This window comes from Vigna radiata, chromosome 6, assembly GCF_000741045.1.
Source record: "Vigna radiata var. radiata cultivar VC1973A chromosome 6, Vradiata_ver6, whole genome shotgun sequence".
NCBI classification, from domain to species: Eukaryota; Viridiplantae; Streptophyta; class Magnoliopsida; order Fabales; family Fabaceae; genus Vigna; species Vigna radiata.
In genome coordinates, this window is record NC_028356.1 from 3,719,502 (window position 1) to 3,738,518 (window position 19,017).

General features: G+C 29.4%; 1 protein-coding gene and 1 pseudogene across 1 annotated transcript; one reads left to right on the forward strand and one right to left on the reverse strand.

Moving 5' to 3' along the window:
- Window positions 1-3,697: 3,697 nt before the first annotated feature.
- Window positions 3,698-6,383, forward strand: LOC106763268 (annotated as a pseudogene).
- Window positions 6,384-7,954: 1,571 nt separating this feature from the next.
- LOC106764022 lies at window positions 7,955-11,996 on the reverse strand. The gene is made up of 6 exons (XM_014648221.2): window positions 11,610-11,996; window positions 10,825-10,970; window positions 10,054-10,222; window positions 9,305-9,403; window positions 8,951-9,033; window positions 7,955-8,496 (listed from the first exon to the last, which is right to left on the reverse strand). The coding sequence occupies exons 1-6, from the start codon at window positions 11,934-11,936 to the stop codon at window positions 8,370-8,372; spliced, it is 951 nt and encodes a 316-aa protein (XP_014503707.1). The 5' UTR covers window positions 11,937-11,996; the 3' UTR covers window positions 7,955-8,369.
- Between the last annotated feature and the right edge of the window lie 7,021 nt (window positions 11,997-19,017).

A 19,017-nucleotide genomic window follows, 5' to 3' on the forward strand; every position in this document is an offset into this window, starting at 1 on the left:
GACGTGCAGATGTGCAAGGTCATACGGGTAATCGTTTACAAGCCACTGTAAACGATTACCATGCTGCTTTAAACAGCTAAAACTTCACCAAGTCAAACTTAGGTCCTGTTTGAAGCATGGGTGCTCCCCCAATCAGTCACAAGGACGTGCAAGGCCCTTAAAACGATTACCATGCTCTTTTATACACCTAAAGCTTCACCTACTCAAAATTAAACTTGTTTTATAATTTGCACATAAATAAAGGTCGACATCAATCATGAATGAACAATCATCTATGCATTCTGACATAAGAACCTTCAAATCAATAATATTGTTACAATAATAATTTCCACAATGTATTCATATACATTTGTGTATCTTACAAACTATACAAAAACAAACTGCCCTACATTTTTACAAAACAACAAATGTCCTACAACAATCTATACACCTCCAGCGCATCTAGTATTCTTATGTTGTCGTTATCCAAGATCCAGTCATGTACGTATTGCTTTCTTATTGCAAGCAATTCCTCCTGAAAGAAAATTATTCAACTAGTCAATTCAAACCAAATCATCAAAAATTAATGAAAATGTTATCTACTCCTTACATTAGAGTAATTTGGCATGCTTTTCCCATTGAATTTATTCGAACCATCCCAAATTTGCATTGCTTGTAACATTATAACTCCACAGTCATGCCTGAAACAAATAAATAAATACTCAACGACCAATTATGAAAACTTCATTACTTACAACAACGAAATAGTGTCATTGAAATTCGTTCTATATGCACTTCTCTCAGTAACCCATTCATAGCAACAATTATTGATGAATCAACTGAGACTCGAACACGCCACTACACAACATTAACAACAAAAAATTTATTACTTACCAAAAGAAACATAAACTATATATAAATGCGATATAGAGTGAATTAGGGTTCACACAAACATATGAATAGTCACCAAAAAAATTTGTTACTCACCTTTGGGTTCGGAAAGGCCATTGCGAGTGCCCAAATTTCAGAAAAACACAACAATGGTTTATTAGGGTTCATAAAAATAAAAAACCGCACAATACAACACCGAAAACCCTCCCCAACCCAAACCCAAAACACAAAAACCCTCCCCAACCCAAACAATGGGATATATTGCAAAAAATAAAACACACCCAAAACCAAAACGCAAAACGCGAAACGACATGCTTACCAACAAAGAATGGATGAAGAGAAATCGAGAGGAATGAAGATGCGCAACTTTGGTTTCGAATGGGTGCGAGAGGAATCAAGAGAGGAACCCAATGGCTGAGACAATCGCAGAGACAATGGTGTAGACGCGAGACTTGGTTTCGAAAAGTGAAGAAGATGAAAATGTTAAACCGCCAATTCCAAATTTCATACAAACTTTCTTCCAAAAATACCCTTCTGCAACTCTTTAAAAGCATTTTANTTAAAATGTGTTGGCATGCAATAGAATTTTGACACGTGAAGGTGTGTCAAAATTGTGTCAAGGAAGAGTGTCAAAGAAACATTTTCCTTTGTTTATAGGACAAATATATCTGCATAGAGTGCTTTTAAAACTGTGTTTTGACTTTTTGATTGTAAAGAGTCTTTAGATGTTGAGTCTAGAAGGCGAGTGTTTCTAAACACGGAGCTTTAGAGACTGGTGTCTGATATTGGGTTTTCAAGAGTTTCAAGTTTAGAAAATGAATGTTTTTAAACATAGAATTCTAGAAACTAGTATTTGGTTTAACGTGTGTGACATCATATTATTAAATAAATATTACAAGAGAGTATGATATGTTGTTGAATTGTTTTCATGTTAATTCATCTTTTTTTTTTTCTGATTGTGTTTGATTACAATAATCGTGATTTATCATGAGAGTTTAGGTGAAGATGTATAAATTTGAAAAATATGAAGAAGATTCGGAACAATATAGTTTAAGAAGTTTCATTTGAATTATGTATTTTATTTTACTATATCAAAGCATTATGTAAATTCAGTGGTTTTTATTATCTGTTGAATTTGAGTAAGTTTGAAAAATAATGAATTTTATATAGTTATTTGTGGTTTGAAGTGAATATGTGTGTTTGAAAACCTGAAAGTTTGGGGTGTTACGGTCGAGACTTTTGCCAATTTTTTCTTCTTCTAATTATCGATTACATGTTGTCGATATTTCAAGAACAATAAATCTTAATTGTTTTTCTAGGCATAACAAAAATCTAGTCTAAAAACAATGACTTGTGTTGGTAGAAAATTTGTTCGACAGTAAAAAAAAAAATTATGTAATTAAATGCTTTAAAAATTGAGCATTTTCTTTGAACTTTTTCTTTTATTTTGTAATTTTTTTTTTACCTTAGGATTTTGTCTGTCAGTGATATTACACTTATGTTTTAGTATCTTGTATGATTAAAATTAAATGAAAATTATATAAATTTTGATGATTAACTTGCTTAATAAATATCTATTATTTAATTCGACTTTCTGTTTTGTTTTAAGAACATTTCATTTAACCTTTTTCTTTGACTTAATTTGAAGTGCCTGAAAATAAATTTGTACTTGAGATAAAGTTGATGATTTTGGATATCCTATTCTCGCGTAGGAATGGGAAAGATTGATGAATTTTGTTTTTCAACTTTGGTTACGATATTTTTTTTTTTTTAAAGGTTCGTAAACTTTAACGTAAAATAGAAGTTGGAAAATTGTGACACACTACTTTTATTTCTTTTAAAGTTTCTACCTGTAAGGATAAGAGGATAAGAGTTAGGACCACGTTTGTTCGATATTCATAGTGACAATAAATATTATCAATGAAAAGCTGAAAGGTGAAGTTCCAAAGTCTCTATTTTTTGTTTTTTCTCATGAAACATTCTACATTTTTTGCCTCCTCTTATTTCTTATTTTTTGACTAATACATAATTATCAAAATTCACACATGAAAACTATATAAGAAAAGAAACCTTGAATTATGAAAAAAAAAACTACTAAAAAATTGATCGAGTAAGATTGTCTTACGGTCATCTCTATTAATAAAAAATATTGAGGTCAAATTAGTGTATTTTTTAATATTAAATATAAAAATACTCAATGGTTTTTTAAATGTCCATTTCAATATAGATATTAGAGATTTCGATAACTTAATTATATAAAAATATTTTTGATGAAATTTTTAGTGGTGCTGGTGAAGATAAAATTAAAATTCCACACATTGTTGTCATTTGTATTAGAAGGTCTTAAAACCTTTAAATGGATACAAGACTTAGAAATTTCAAACATAATACTTGTCTTTTCTTTTTGGAAATTGGTAGCCATCTTCACACATAAGACTTCAATATGAAATAGGAAAAATAAAAACAAATAAAAAAATTGAGGAATTAGTTTGTTGATGATATACTGATTAGATAGAAAAAAAAACTGTCACAAAATTATAAAAGAATTTAAGGAAATAGTTTTTTAGATGACCATACATAATTCTCTTTGATTTACGTATATACAAGTTAAATTAAGTATTATTAATTTTTTTGAAAATTTAAAATAGGGCAGCTTCTTATATATAGATTAAACTTTTTTGGATGGGTTGCATCCAAAATCCATATTTCTTCCGTATGAGAGATTAATGATGGGTTGGGTTTCAGTGTCACACTTTCTTATCTTCCAATGTTTGTTTATTTATTTTCCTTCTTACAATTGTTTGATGTGCAATCCTCGTGACAAATTTGTCTTGTTACAGTTCAAAAACTCAGTTGTTGTTCTCAAGTCTCCACCTTTTCTTCCGGTGAATGATCGTTGTTCCTCGTATTTTTCAAAGACGAAATCTTGGAATAACGTGACAGATTGTTGCAGGTGGGATGGAGTCACGTGCGACTCGAGATCAGGTCACGTGATTGGCCTCGACCTTTCATGCAGTCTTCTTAGAGGTGAGTTACTGGGTCCCAATAGTTCTATTTTCAGGCTAAGGCACCTTCAACAACTCAACCTATTTTCTAATGATTTCTTTGGATCTCCAATACACTCTGCAATTGGTGACCTTGTCCACCTCACGCATCTAAATATATCATGTCTTGGGATTAGTGGTGATGTTCCCTCCACAATCTCTCACTTGTCAAAATTAGAACAACTTCGTATCAGTAACATCGACCCATTTCCCGCCAGAATTAGAATTGATGATTACACATGGAACAAACTCATTCATAACGCAACTAATTTAAGAGAGATTTATTTAGAAGAAGTGAACATGTCTTCTGTCGGAGAGAGCTCTTTGTTATTGTTGACAAATCTTTCGTCTTCTTTGGTTTCTCTAGTTCTCTGGAACACCCAAATCCAAGGTAAATTACCTATCAGCATCCTCCAATTACCTAATCTCCAAGAAATAGATCTCTCAGAGAATGAAAACCTCAGAGGTGAACTTCCGAAGTCCAACTGGACTACGCCATTAAGAATCTTGTCTCTCTCTAGAACTGCTTTCTCAGGATACATTCCAGATTCCATAGCCCACTTTAAGTTTCTTCACACACTAGAACTTTCTTATTGCAATTTTGATGGATTTATTCCACCATCATTGTTTGATCTTACTCAACTTTCTTTCCTAGATTTATCAGATAATAAATTAGTTGGCCACATTCCAACCCAAATCACCAAACTTTCTATATTATGGTACTTATCCTTGTCTGTTAACATATTAACTGGACTAATTCCTTGCTGGTGTTACTCTTTGCCTTCCTTATTGTTCTTGGATCTTAGAAACAACCAGTTCACAGGGTCAATTGGTGAATTCTCAACTACTTCGTTACGATATTTGTCTCTTTCTAATAACAAACTGCAAGGTAATTTTCCAAATTCAATATTTCAACTCCAAAATCTCACTTCTTTGGATTTGCAATCAACAGGTTTGAGTGGGGTCGTAGACTTTCACCAATTTTCAAAGCTTAAAACTCTAAGTCTTTTGGATCTTTCTCACAACAATTTGCTCTCACTAAAATTTGAAAATAATTTTGATTGTATCTTACCCAACCTTCAATACTTACATTTATCTTCAAGTAACGTAAGTAGTTTCCCAAAATTCATAGCACCAAATCTGGAAGTTTTAGATCTTTCTCATAACAGAATTCGTGGAAGCATTCCCAAATGGTTTCATGAGAACCTCTTGCGCTCCTGGAAGAACATTAGTTACATTGATCTATGTTTCAACAAGTTGCGAGGAGATCTTCCGATCCCACCTAATGGCATTGCATTCTTTTCAGTCTCAAATAATCAACTGAGTGGGGAAATTTCTTCAGTATTGTGCAATGCTAGCACCCTTTCTATTCTTAACTTGGCTTCCAACAACTTGACAGGACTTATTCCACAATGCTTGGCAACATTTCCTTTTCTTTGGGCATTGGATTTGCAAGAGAACAACCTTTATGGAAGCATACCCAATAACTTTTCTAAAGGAAATGCCTTTGAGACTCTAAAGTTGAATGGAAATCAATTGAAGGGACTGTTACCACAGTCTTTGGCTCATTGTACAAATCTTGAAGTTTTGGACCTTGGAAACAATAACATAAAGGATATGTTCCCCTTATGGTTAGAAACTTTGCCAAATTTACATGTACTCAATTTACGGTCAAATAAATTTCATGGTGTCATCACTTCTTTTGGCACCAAACTTCCATTTCTTAGGTTGAGGATTTTTGACATCTCTGATAACTATTTTACCGGACCCTTGCCAGTGTCGTACATCCACAACTTTCAAGAAATGATGAATGCGAATGACAATCAAACTGGTTTGACATATTTGGGTAACCATGACAAATATAATGATTCAATAGTGATTGTGATGAAAGGGCTATACATGAAACTCACGAGGATACTGACGGTTTTCACAAGCATTGATTTATCAGATAATATGTTTGAAGGCGAAATTCCGACAGTTATTGGAGAGTTGCATTCTCTCAAAGGGCTTAACCTTTCACACAATAGAATCACTGGTACCATTCCACTGTCATTGGGTAATTTAAGCAATTTGGAATGGTTGGACCTCTCATGGAACCAGTTGAAGGGTCAGATTCCCATGGCTTTGACAAATTTGAATTTTCTGGCGGTCTTGAACCTTTCACAAAACCAGTTTGAGGGAATGATACCTAAAGGTGGACAGTTTAACACATTTGAAAACGATTCCTATGTTGGAAATCTAATGTTGTGTGGAATCCCTTTGTCAAAATCCTGCAAAGAGGATAAAGAAAAGTCACCATATTCAATACTTGATAAAGAAGAATCCGGATTTGGGTGGAAATCCATTATAGTGGGGTATTCATGCGGGATGATCTTTGGAATAATATTGGGTTGTAATATATTCTTCCTTGGAAAGCCTCAAATGCTTACAAGACTTGTTGAAACATGTTTCAATGTGAGACTGATCTGATAAGAACAAGACAAACCTTACAAATGGTTGGATGATGAATTAGTACACTTTTAGTTTAATATGGTTATTTTTTATGTGCCTTTTCTGTAGTTTTAATTCTCTACTTTCTCTATCTCATGCTATCAATTTCATCTTATGCTTATGTTGTAAGATGTCAAACCTTCTTAAGGTAAATTCTAATATTGAATCTTCAATAAACATAATTAATCTTATATTAGCTGGATGCTTATAGCCTATACATTAACACAATTAAATGCAAAATTGTCTTATTGTATTTTAAATTCAATAGGCTCAAATTGTATCCGTCAATGTAAATGATGTACGAAGGAGTGAACGTGGCAGTTTTTTTCTTTTACAATAAAGAAATAAAATTAGAAATTAACAAGTGAACACATGACAGTTTCTTTGACCAAAAAAAAAAATATTTAGAAGTTAACGACTGATAAATTAAATATTTATCAATAAATTTTTAATTTATAAGTTTTATGTACATAAACTAGTTCATTAGTTTAAAAGTATTTAGTAGATATGTTTGATAAGCTAGTTAATAATATAAAATTACACAAAAGGATAATCTAAATAGAGTTTATATTTTTAAATAAAATTTTAGTATTATATTAAACAATAATTAAAAAGAAATAGTGTGGTATCTCACATAGAAATTGAGAAATTGATGAAGAGATGTTTTCGTCTCATTAAAATTGAAAATAGATAATAATAAACAAAAGTATAGAAAATATAATAAAATATAAGAGATAATAATATAAAAAAATTAATTAAATTCTGAAATATAAATTGAATAAAATAGATTATAAATTAAAATTTTAAAATATTTTATTAAATATTCTTTTGCTAGTTAAACGACTTTTTAATGCACTAGAACATATTTTTAGTAACTAGTTACAAATATACATGTAAAATACCAAAAACGAAAATTTATACCACGTCAATAGTTTTTTTTTTTTTTTAATATAACACAAAAAGTAAAGAGATTTTATCAATAATCAATAAATTTCTATGATGCTATTTTGGTGAAATAGTCAATATTATTAAGCATACTTTATTGTTAATTTTGAAATATAAAAATATATTAAAATTTTTTTTTTTGTTATTCTCTATTTTTATTATGTACCCATCTTTCTATATATATATATATATATATATATATATATATATATATATATATATATATATATATATATATAGATTCATAAAAACAGAAGAAACAAAAAAACAACAAAAAACAATGTAATACTTATTTGTTTATATGATTGTTTTATGTTGTGGATATTATAAACTGTACATTGACAGAAAACTATATTATTATAAATACTGTTGAATGGGAAAAAAAAATTCAAAATAGGATTGAAAAAGGAGAACTTTTTCAGTAGAATTATTTTTCAAAGAAAGAGCAACACTATAACTTTGGTTTTTTCCTCGTGAGAGGGATTCAGTGACATGGAATTTGCCCCTTTTTTTCACCATATTATGTTCTTAGTTGATGAGTAGTCTCGATATCAATTGACTGGTGATAAGCCACGTAGGATCTGGGATATGGAATACTGATAATATGTTCTAATCCAAGTTGGATTTGTTAATACAGTTGGCTGGAAAGTCTGCAGAAGATTCCACTTGGGAGAATGAAATTGTGCTTAGGAGTCAATCATTTGTAGACAGTATGAATGAAATAAAATAAAAAAGATAAAAAAAAAAAAGTGTTGAAATAATCACTTTGAAGGACCTTAAAATGGAATTTTTCCTTGAGTTACCTGAGCACAATGATTATGATTGGCTAAGTGATGTCACAGAAATAGTAATGCTCTTTCTTTGAAATTGGATCCCATCTAATAATAAAAATGTAGGTAATGTCAGTTGGTTGTAGACTGTGTAGAAAGAAATTATCTTCTTGAACCAAACTTGAAACCAAATATATTTTTGTTGCTAGAACGTGTGCACTTGTATTATTGGCAGTCATCAAATGTAATTTCACTCTGGTTCAACAGGAGTTTGCGAAATGGCCTCTGCTGATAATGATGGCCGCAGGAGAAGGTATAAACCAGGCCCTAAAAATGGTATCAATGATATCGGAAGAAGCCAAGAACCTTTGTCAAACCTGCAAATTGGATTAGCGTTAAAATATGTGCTACATTGTCTTCTGTTCACTCTGTTCCACAATAACTGCAGTTTAAGGTTTTCCCACAGTTTTTTTTAATCAAAATAGGTAACCAAAACATCATTGTGTCGACTCTAATCTCAACTAGGTTGACATTTCTCACACAGATTAAGAATAATATGTGTACCACTTTTTGAAATAACTTTACTAAAATAGTCTCACTTTTCAATAAATAAATTGCTTTGAATGAGAAAAAAAAGAAGAGTAATTAATTTGAGGATTAACTAGGAAGAGAAAGAATTAATACTTCATTGGAATGTGAGAGCATCAATAAATTTGGAAATTCTTTTACATGACTAAAACTGCAGTTATCATGGAACGGAGGAAGTATATAACTAGGCCTAGGAACTGAATGTAAGAATTGAACTAAGAACTTATATGGCAAGTAATTTACCATTTTCGTGCTGTCATGTCGTTGTAAACCCAGAAGGGTGCAAATGTTGAAAGTACAATAAAATCAATGGAGGTAATATGAATCTGCAATATGAAAACCCAACCTTAGCACCTAACATTTCCAATTTTATGGTAAATGGACAGTGTAAATCATGAACATGAAGTCTAAGAACTGCATTCTAATGTACTCATGATCTTGGCCTAGTAGACCAGCAATTGTTGAATTTATATTAGCATTTCATTTAGCAAAGATCACGATAACAAGATTGAAAAAGTCTATGACACTGCTAATGCTCATATAATGAATACAATGAATAGTCATGCTAACTTGTTGAAATGCTGAGTATGAACTTACAAATTTGCTTTCCCTGAAGTACTGGTAAAATTCTTTCCACACATCTTGTCCAGCTAAACCAGCATAAATTATGATGGCTACCCCTGCAACAAGGGATATCTGATGTGCAAGTACGATAAGTTACATCCTTCAATAAAATAAATTAAAAAGAAGAGACTGCTGAGATTATGCTATACATTTGTCCATAGGGCTATTCCCATGGATCTTTCATAATAGGGGCATGCTGACAAGCATGTCTAGGAAGAAAGTTTTTCAATGAGGATTAATAGAGAGCCTTTTGAAAACTATTCCAAACCATCATGGTTGTTAAGTTTCATCATGATCATATGCTGCTTTTATTGATCACGTAAGTTTAAGAATGTAAAGAATGGGAAGAGGAATCCAAAAAGTTAAAAATAGATTGATTCCAAACAAACAGTAAGACTAAAAGCAGTTGAATATGAAAACCTTCCAAGTATTTTTCTTTCACTGCACCAATGTATGCAGCAGGTTGTGTGTTTGTTAATGACATACAACTATGATGTTTTTATATAAAACACTATAAGGCAACCTCTGCAATGGCATTTTTTAATCATTTTATAACTCAAATGTACACTGCATTTTAAGTGTTTCGCCAAGATAAACATGAGATTGCAAATGGGGTGTTTTTTCTTATGATCATGCAAAATCACCTAACTATGGAAACATTGTTCAGAATACTATAATTTCTCTTAAACAACTTTGCAAGATGAGGTTGAGATGAGCATTACCAATGCAGTTACTTTTGATTCTAGAAAATTCAAGGGCCATGTTTTAAGCTGAGTTTCTTCAACAGGAGGTGCTGGCGGTTTCCAAAGTACAAAATAAGGAAGAAGTGCATATGCACCTCCGAAACAAGAAAGTATGAGGAAGGGCCATACAGGAATACTGTTTTTTGAGCTGTAGAACAACAAATGGAAGATATGAAATCAGCTTCAGGTATTGTCAAATAGAACATATACATAAGAAAACACAAAATTATTGTATTTATGCTGGCACAAGGGAGGGCGGCAAGGCTTAATCAAATATGTATTTGCAAATTAATTCAATGTTTATGGTTCACAATTTTTGTTGTACGATTCGAACTAGACAGCAATTTGTATCATCTATTGAATCAATGGTTAGAAATCTCACATGGACTAAAAATATTATCAAATTATAAATATACATATATTTCTATATATATATATATATATATATATATATATATATAAATAGATGCAAACTCTAACCTACAAACTGAATTTATAAGGTTTGAATTAAATTTAAAATTCGTGTTCTAAGTCAAATGACACCGCACAGTATGAACATGAATGATTTGGTACAACGTGGTGCTTACTGATATTAATCACATAATTACTACAACATCATGATCAATTACTAGAACTATAAATTTTCATAACACAACTCAACTAAAAGATAGAGGTTTATGAGTGGCTTGAAATCTGATAAAAGAAACATATTATTTATGTTGGACAGATATACATAGCAAAGAGAAGTACCTTCTTCCTGTAGGAAGCAAAAGCATGCTATATACCAATGGCCACAAGCCCATTATATACCACAATGATACTAACACTTCATTCATTCTGAAACCATCATCCCCTTTTAGATTCAGGAGCTTTTTCAGGAAATATGAATCCCTTGACTGAATGAAAGTAAAATCTCACAGTTAAGGCAAAAGGAAAGTAAAATTAAAAACATAGGAAGACAAAAACTGCAAAGGCTACTTTCTGTGATGAATCCAAGACTCTTAAATCAATATATGAGTCTCTCACTGAACTGCAGGGTCAATACATAAATTTAAGGCTTTAAAAGAATAAAAGTTTAATACAGTAATTGTAATTTCACAAAAATGAGGAGGTGCAACTATCTACCTTAAAATGACTCTGGGTTCGCCATAGACTACTTTTGTGCTCTTATAAGAGGACCAAAGAGTATATTGAATCCTTAAAGATCTTACACAGTATATTGATTTCCTATTTTAGTCAATGAGGGACTCTAACATTGTTGAATCTCAGCTCAATGAGCCTTATTTTTGCAACGATTCTAGAAAAAATCCTCTTGTGGATAATAACTATAATTTCGATTCTCAAATAATATTAGAAGGTTTTGTTGTTGTGGTGGAGATTATATTTCCTCTACAATTATTTTTTATTCTCAAATGAACTGATATAAACAAATCACGAGTAATACACATTCGAATATCCAATCGTATCCCATCCCTATGGAAATCGAATTTTATATAATGATTAGCACATTTCAAATTGGAAAGAACAGAACATACCGGGGTCTGGTTTGGGGTGAGAAAGAAGACATAGTAGATGAGTGCTGCCCAGAGGAGAAAGAGCAAAAAGGAGGTTGTCCAGTCTCTTCCATCATTCCCACCAACTTCGCTCTCTTTCTTCAAGCTATGGCAGATTTGGAAACCACTCTTTTTCTGAAACGGAACGAACAGAGTTTTGATTCTTGCTCTCACACCAAGTGATTTTGGCGTTGGTGAAACTCTGAGAGGAGGAAAATTGTTGTGGGGGTGAAGTGAAGCTCTAAAACTTGTCTTTTTGGTGAGAGTGGGAAAGTTGGGAGAGAAGAAAATGGGTTGAGCCAGCAGCATGTTGTCTTATGGCTAACCCGATGACCATCTATATTTTAGTGCTCTCATATTCGTATCTCTCGCCCCTCACTGACTAGCTGTATAAAAAGAGACAAGAATATTATATAATAATAATAATAATAATAATAATAATAATAATAATATAAAAACTGAGAAGATGATTTGCAAGCATGGAACCTTAGCTGGTCTTCTCATGCTCAAATTCTCGAAATTAAAATTTAATGTAATATAAAAAATCTATTTGTGATGAAAAAAAGAAAAAGTTGTTCAACAATAAAAATATAATTTTTGTAACTAAATGTTTTAAAAATAGAGTATATTCTTTATAGTTTATTTTATTTATAATTCTTTTTATCTTAAAATGTTGCATATTATTACATATTAATTCTAATAGGAATGGTGGAGATTGATGATTTTGAATTTTTTTTGTAAACTTTTGTTGCAATACTTTCTTTTGTCTAATATATATATATATATATATATATATATATATATATATATATATATATATATATATATATTGTATTTCTGAAAGTTCATAAAACCTTAACGTAAGTTGGAAAATTGTGTCACAGTACTTTTATTTATTTCATCGAAAGTTTCTACCTGTAACGACAATTAATTTACAAAAAGATAATTAAATATATATGATAAGATGCTCTAAAAATTAAAGTCTTGTATGATGATTAAGATAATATAAAGTAATTATTCTATTTTATTCTCGTTAATCATTTACTACTATTCTTATTTAAATTTGTGCTTAAAAACAAATTTAATACTTTCATAATTTTAACAAATTTTTTAACTTTCCATTTACACAAATTTACAAAATTCATAATTCTACTTTTTTTTTTTTTCCTTTCGTTAATCATTTACTACTATTCTTATTTAAATTTGTGCTTAAAAACAAATTTAATACTTTCATAATTTTAACTTTCCATTCACACAAATTTACGAAATTCAAAATTCTACTCTTTTTTTTTTCTTTTTCCCTGCTTCTCAAATAGTATATATATTTTAAAATTAGATTATGTATTTCGTTCTTATTTTTTTATAGAAAAATCTTAGATAAATCCTTTTATTTTTATTTGTCTTAATTTTGTCTCTATTTTAAAAATTTGATACAATTTTTTTTTTTATGAATATTGTATTAATCATGTTAAAAAATATAATGTGTTAGTTTGTATTCTTTTATTTTTTAGTTTTTTAAAATAAAAATTTAACACGTCTTAAATTAAAATTATGTTTAAGACCCGTACATATAAAATGTCATTATTTTATTTTATTATAGTTGTTTATTTTTATTTTATTTTATATAATCAATGTATTTTCTTGTAGGTGAAAATGTAATGTATAAAATAATATATATATCATCAATCCTTCAAATCATATAGCATATTTTTGTACTTCAACATAAGAATATTTTAATTCATTAAATAACTAATTTAAAGTAATAAAATTATTAAATATTCAAAATAAAAATGATTGGGTAACTCAAGAGTTATTTTAGTATTTAAGGTGGTGGGGTTACAATGGCTTGATTATGACTATATTGAAGAAAGTGTAGTACACCAGGTTTGTTTCTTTGACCTCTCTGTGCTTTCACATATAAAATGTCATGAAAAAAATGATACTGAACTGTAGTTTCTGTTGGAAATGGTAAGATGATTATTGGTAAGATAGTTAAATGTATTGAACAATTATTCTTCTGCAATTACTTAACTGAGAAGTATAAATAATTTTTCAAATTTGCTTGTTGCGCCTTCTTTGTTTATTTTGTTTCTCTAATCTTACCTTTCATCGTGGTTCTACTTTTAGGTGTCTGAGTCTCAGTGCCATTGTCATTGTGTTGTTTCCTCAACGTTTTTTTAAGTTTTAATTTAATATTGGAAAATGGATTCAGCAAACCCTAAGGATGAGAAATCAGAAGGTTCTCTTTTCTCTGTTTCTGGGATACCAAACATCACATCAGAGATACTGAATGGCAAAAATTATTTAGCCTGGTCTACTTCCGTAGAACTTTGGTTTCTTAAACAGGGACACTATGATCACTTGGAGAAATCATTGGATGAAATTTCAGAAGAAAAACGTGATCTGTGGAAAAAGGTTGATTATCAACTCTGTGCTTTGCTATGGCAATCTGTTGAGCCTGATGTCCTAGTGATTCTCAGAGCTTTCAAAACATGTCATACTTTTTGGAAGAAGGCTCAGAATGTTTTTGGTTATGACACTCAAGGGCTCTATGATTCTGCAAAAAAACTGGTCACCCTTAAACAACGTCATCATGACATGATTTCTTATGTTTCAAAGGCCCAATCTGTAGTTGAGGAGCTGAAAACATATATGCAAGCTGATACTTTGGAAGAAATAAAGAACAAATGTGATAATCTGTTAAAGATGCTGGTTCTTCAAGGAATGCATCCAGATTATGAGCAATATCGCCGTCAAATTCTGACCAGTCAAGAGCTCCCTTCCATGGAAAATTTGTTTATTCGTCTTCTACAAGCTCCTTTCCCTAAACCTGATGGTAATTCAACGGATAGTATTCAATCATCTGCAAATGGGTCTATTCAAGGTAATGTGGTAATGTCCGCAACGTTTTTTTCATAAAGTTTTTTTCAAATAACATTCCTCACCGAATAAGAATATATATCTATGCCAGTATTAACTTCTTTATTATTTTAATATCAATTATTATTTTTCATAAAAAGAGAATCATGACAAAAGAAAAAATATATGATATTATTAAATATTAAATATAAAAATTATATCTCATTTTTTCAATTTCAAGTATTTAAAAGAAATTATAATTATATAAATTTTGAATTAAAATACTAAATAATAATTGAATAAAAACTGAAAAAATTATATAAATTTTATACAGTTATACATGAAAAAAAATTGATGACAATCAAAATATTTATTAATTTTATATAGATTAATAAAATAAAATTGAGAAAGTTAAAAATATTTTTATAAAATTATAAAAAACAACAAGTATTCAAGTTTTAAAAATAGTTCAAATGTTTTTTTTTTCTTTTTCTAAATTCTAACAAAATCTATTTTTTTATACACTAATAAATATTATAGTACACGACTTAAATAAAATTAGACAAAGAATACAAATTAAACTAATAATAATTTAAATTTAACATAAATTTTTTATATTTTGAACTTCAATCCTTGTTGATGATTATAAATAAAATTTATGATATTGATCTTAATTATTAAAATATAATAAATGAAACATCAGAAGTGAAAGTGTTGAAGTGTAGGTCTTAAAAATAATTAAATACATAATTGAGTGAAATCATAAAAAACAAATTAATGTATTGTTAAGAATATAATTTAATTATAGAGAGATAATAGAAAATTATTTTAACAAAACAAAAATTGTTCTGGTGAAAAAAAAAAGTAAGAATTAAATAGGATAAAAAATACTTTTTCATATTACATATAAATAAAGATTTATACTATTAAACACTAAAATTTAAAAATAAAACATTGTTATGTAAAAAGTTAATTAATAAATAAAATATTAAAAAATAAAAATAAGTAAATGTAATACCTAAAAACTATTTAATTCACTATAACTATAATTGATAATAGTTTGAATATAATTATATAATGTAAGTAAGTGAATTTTTGAATATAAAAAAAGTTAAAAATTAATAAAATTACAATATTAAAGGTTGAGACAATAATATATATATATATATATATATATATATATATATATATATATATATATTCTTAGAAACTTCAAAGTACCAAAATTAAAAATAAATATTTGGTGGTTTTAAAATCCAAATGATTACATAGTTTAATTGCACTCAGAGGTGCAACTTTCCTACGTCATAGTAAATTAGTAATAACTTATGTTAGTATTTGTATTTCCACTTTTTCATATTCTACTAAAAAATTTAAGTATGTTTTTTACTTGCACAATTTTATTTTTTTTTAAATTTGATCAAATTTTAATTAATAAAAAGCATACAGTCAACTAAATAAATAAATCGATGTTGAATTACTTCAGATTATTTTAAGACGTAACGTAAGGAAACAAAAGCTAATCAGATGCATTTTATTTTATATGAAATACTTATTAATACAGATAAATTAAAACGATTTTAAATTGTTGATTTCAAAATAACAGCATAATCGTAATTAAAGCGATAATTAATAAATTTATTTTTTTTACATCTCTTTACTAAATTGTCGTCTATCTTCCCTGTTATATTTGAAGACAAAACTGGTTTCTCCGTTTTTTTTTTCATCTTCGTATGAATCATAATTATATGTCGTTGCCTTCTTTTTCTTTTTCTTTTTATTGTATGATTTATTTTATCTATAAATTTAATTGAATGTTTATTTTATTATATAAATGTGTGTGTATATATATATATATATATATATATATATATATATATATATATATATATGAATTTGAAAGGAGATGTAAATATTATAAGTTCAGATATTTAGGATTCAACATTCTTTTGGACTTAAGATTGAGCTTATAGAGATTATTATATTTAACAATGAAAAAAGAATGAAGGTGTTAACTTATTAAAATATGGGTACCTTTAGAAATATAAAAAAATAAAATAATATATATATATATATATATATATATATATATATATATATATAGAGAGAGAGAGAGAGAGAGAGAGAGAGAGAAGATTTTTCTTTTTATTTGCATAGTTAGGAAGTCATTTCTTTAAGTTATCTTCTCCTTCGATCTCTCTTTCTCATTTGTTATTTGTCTAAGAACAAAACTCAAGGATATATATAGAACCTCGCTAAGTGAATTTATCATTTCCCTTCAAACTTTCATCTTTCTCATAATTGATACATGCATATTAGGCTTTGGAAATTCCATGCATGAGGTTTCTTCTTTTTCTAAAATATTTTTTATTACATGCTTTCTTCCTTAAATTCTAAATTTTTGAGTTGATCTAGAACTTTAGTGGTCTTTGGCCAAAACATATCTTCTCGATCTTTTTTTATTTATAAATCTCCGAATTATTTTAAGCTGAGGAAAATTTAACTTGCTTGAAATTGAAAATTTAGTTATGCTTCAAAATTTAGCTTTGTTTTAGATATACACTTATGGTTGGGCTTGATAAAAAAAATTGCAAAGGCACTTTTGGTTAGAATAGGAAATTTAAGGAAAAAGGCCTAGTTTTTAAGGATTTCACTTTTTATATTAATGTCTTCTTAATTTTGTGTAATTTTCTATTTGTGTGTTGGTTTGATGATAAAGTTATATATTTTGAGTTGTTCTTGGTAAAAATAAGGATGGATATGAAATTTGGTGTTTTTAAAAGTAAATAGGATTATGTGTGTAAATCACAACAACACGATGATAGCAAAATTAAGTATTGACTTAAAATCAGAAGACTTAATATTATTTTTTGTCTCTATTTTTGTCTACTTTGTTTAATATGAGACTAACTTTTTCAAGTGTTCAATATGGTCTCAATTTTTATAATTTTTGTTCAATTTGGTCTTTTTCATAAAGACGTTTAAATCATTAACGACACATTATCCACGTGAGTAATCAATGAATGAGTTGTTCTATTTTTTGTGATGTGACCAACCACGTCATCTCGACTTCTTTCCAACACACCTAGAAACCCTAAGCCACCATGCCATCCTTCTTGTCGTTGTGCCACCACCAACCATCGTAAATCAAAGTGTCTCTTCAACCATTTTTTCAAGACACAACAACCACAACATTACTGTTGGCTGCGCCACTATCATCACCATCTTCGTTCGTGCGAAACCTGTAGCAAAACTAGGGGTGGTCCATAGCAGTATAACCATACAAATGAATCTTTTCTTCATGTTTGTAGGCTTGAGTGCGATTCTAGTGCCCCTAAAGTGGGTGTTTGTTTAAAATTAATTCTTTCTTGTCGAAACATGCTTCCTTGAGTTCCAGCTTGTTTTATTTCACCACAAAAGCTTCCTATTAACTTATTTTACACCTATAAACAAGGATATTAGAGGTAAAACAAGCATACAAAAACTAAAATACAAAACAATACAAAATACACTAAACTTGAGGATGAAACAAAATTAAATCTAGGAAAGAGTTTATTTATTCATAACAAAATACAGACAAAAATAGGTAAAAATGGACGTTATCATATTGATATCAAACTCTGGCAAGTTATGAACTTGTGATGGTCTCTACTACTCTATAAAGTCATTGCCAATGAGTTTCATCCTACAACACACAGGGTTAGTCCGTTAACATCTTTAGCCAATATAAAGCCCCTAGACTATGACCATATGCTCATCTCACCATATACCTCATCCTTCTCTACTTAAGATTAAATAATTATTAGAGCAACAAGATAATACCCAATAAGAAATTCATATATTAATGGATACACTAATGCAATCACCACAAGAAAGTTTCTTCTTGAAATTCCTTCAACACTATTTACAACACATGTTCACAACAATATTATCACGCAATAAAAGACCATAATACTCTTAAATATCCATAAAATTCATGGTAAATTTATCTCAAACAAGCCAAAGTAGAAAAAAACTTCAACATAAAATCTGGCACTCGAAAATGGTGTCCAACGACAAACTTCTCGCAAAAGGTGGCGCTCAACACCATTCTTCTAGTAAAAAGCTAGGCTCAACAACACCCTCCTAATGTTCAATGTCTTGAAACTAAATTGCTTCAGACCTGCAGAGAAAGATAACACTCAACGATGCCTTATTACCGCTTATCAACACCTTCCCAGACCTTCACAATGAACTGGCGTTCGGTGTCAGCCTACCACCACTTAATGCTATATCGAAAAATAACATATGAATATTCCATGATTTGGGAAAATAAATCTTGTTCAAATGGTCAAATTGATATTCCCTTCTTAGTACTTTGGTAAAAAGAACTTTTAATGTCAAGACACATACCAACTAGCTCAATTGATCAGATCATAAGTTCTCCAATCAACACAACCTCAGTCAAGACAAACAACAAGGCAAACATCCAAAATGAACAAAATTTATTAGATCAAACTTCATCATACAACTTCGTCATGATCGCAAATTT

Coding starts and splice junctions, on each gene's coding strand:
- LOC106764022 (XM_014648221.2), bottom strand. CDS start 11,936: ATGCTGCTGGCTCAACCCATTTTCTTCTCTCCCAACTTTCCCACTCTC. Junction 9,404..10,053: donor AATCAAAAGTAACTGCATTG/GTAATGCTCATC, acceptor CTTGCACATCAG/ATATCCCTTGTTGCAGGGGT. Junction 9,034..9,304: donor ACTTCAGGGAAAGCAAATTT/GTAAGTTCATAC, acceptor TTCATATTGCAG/ATTCATATTACCTCCATTGA.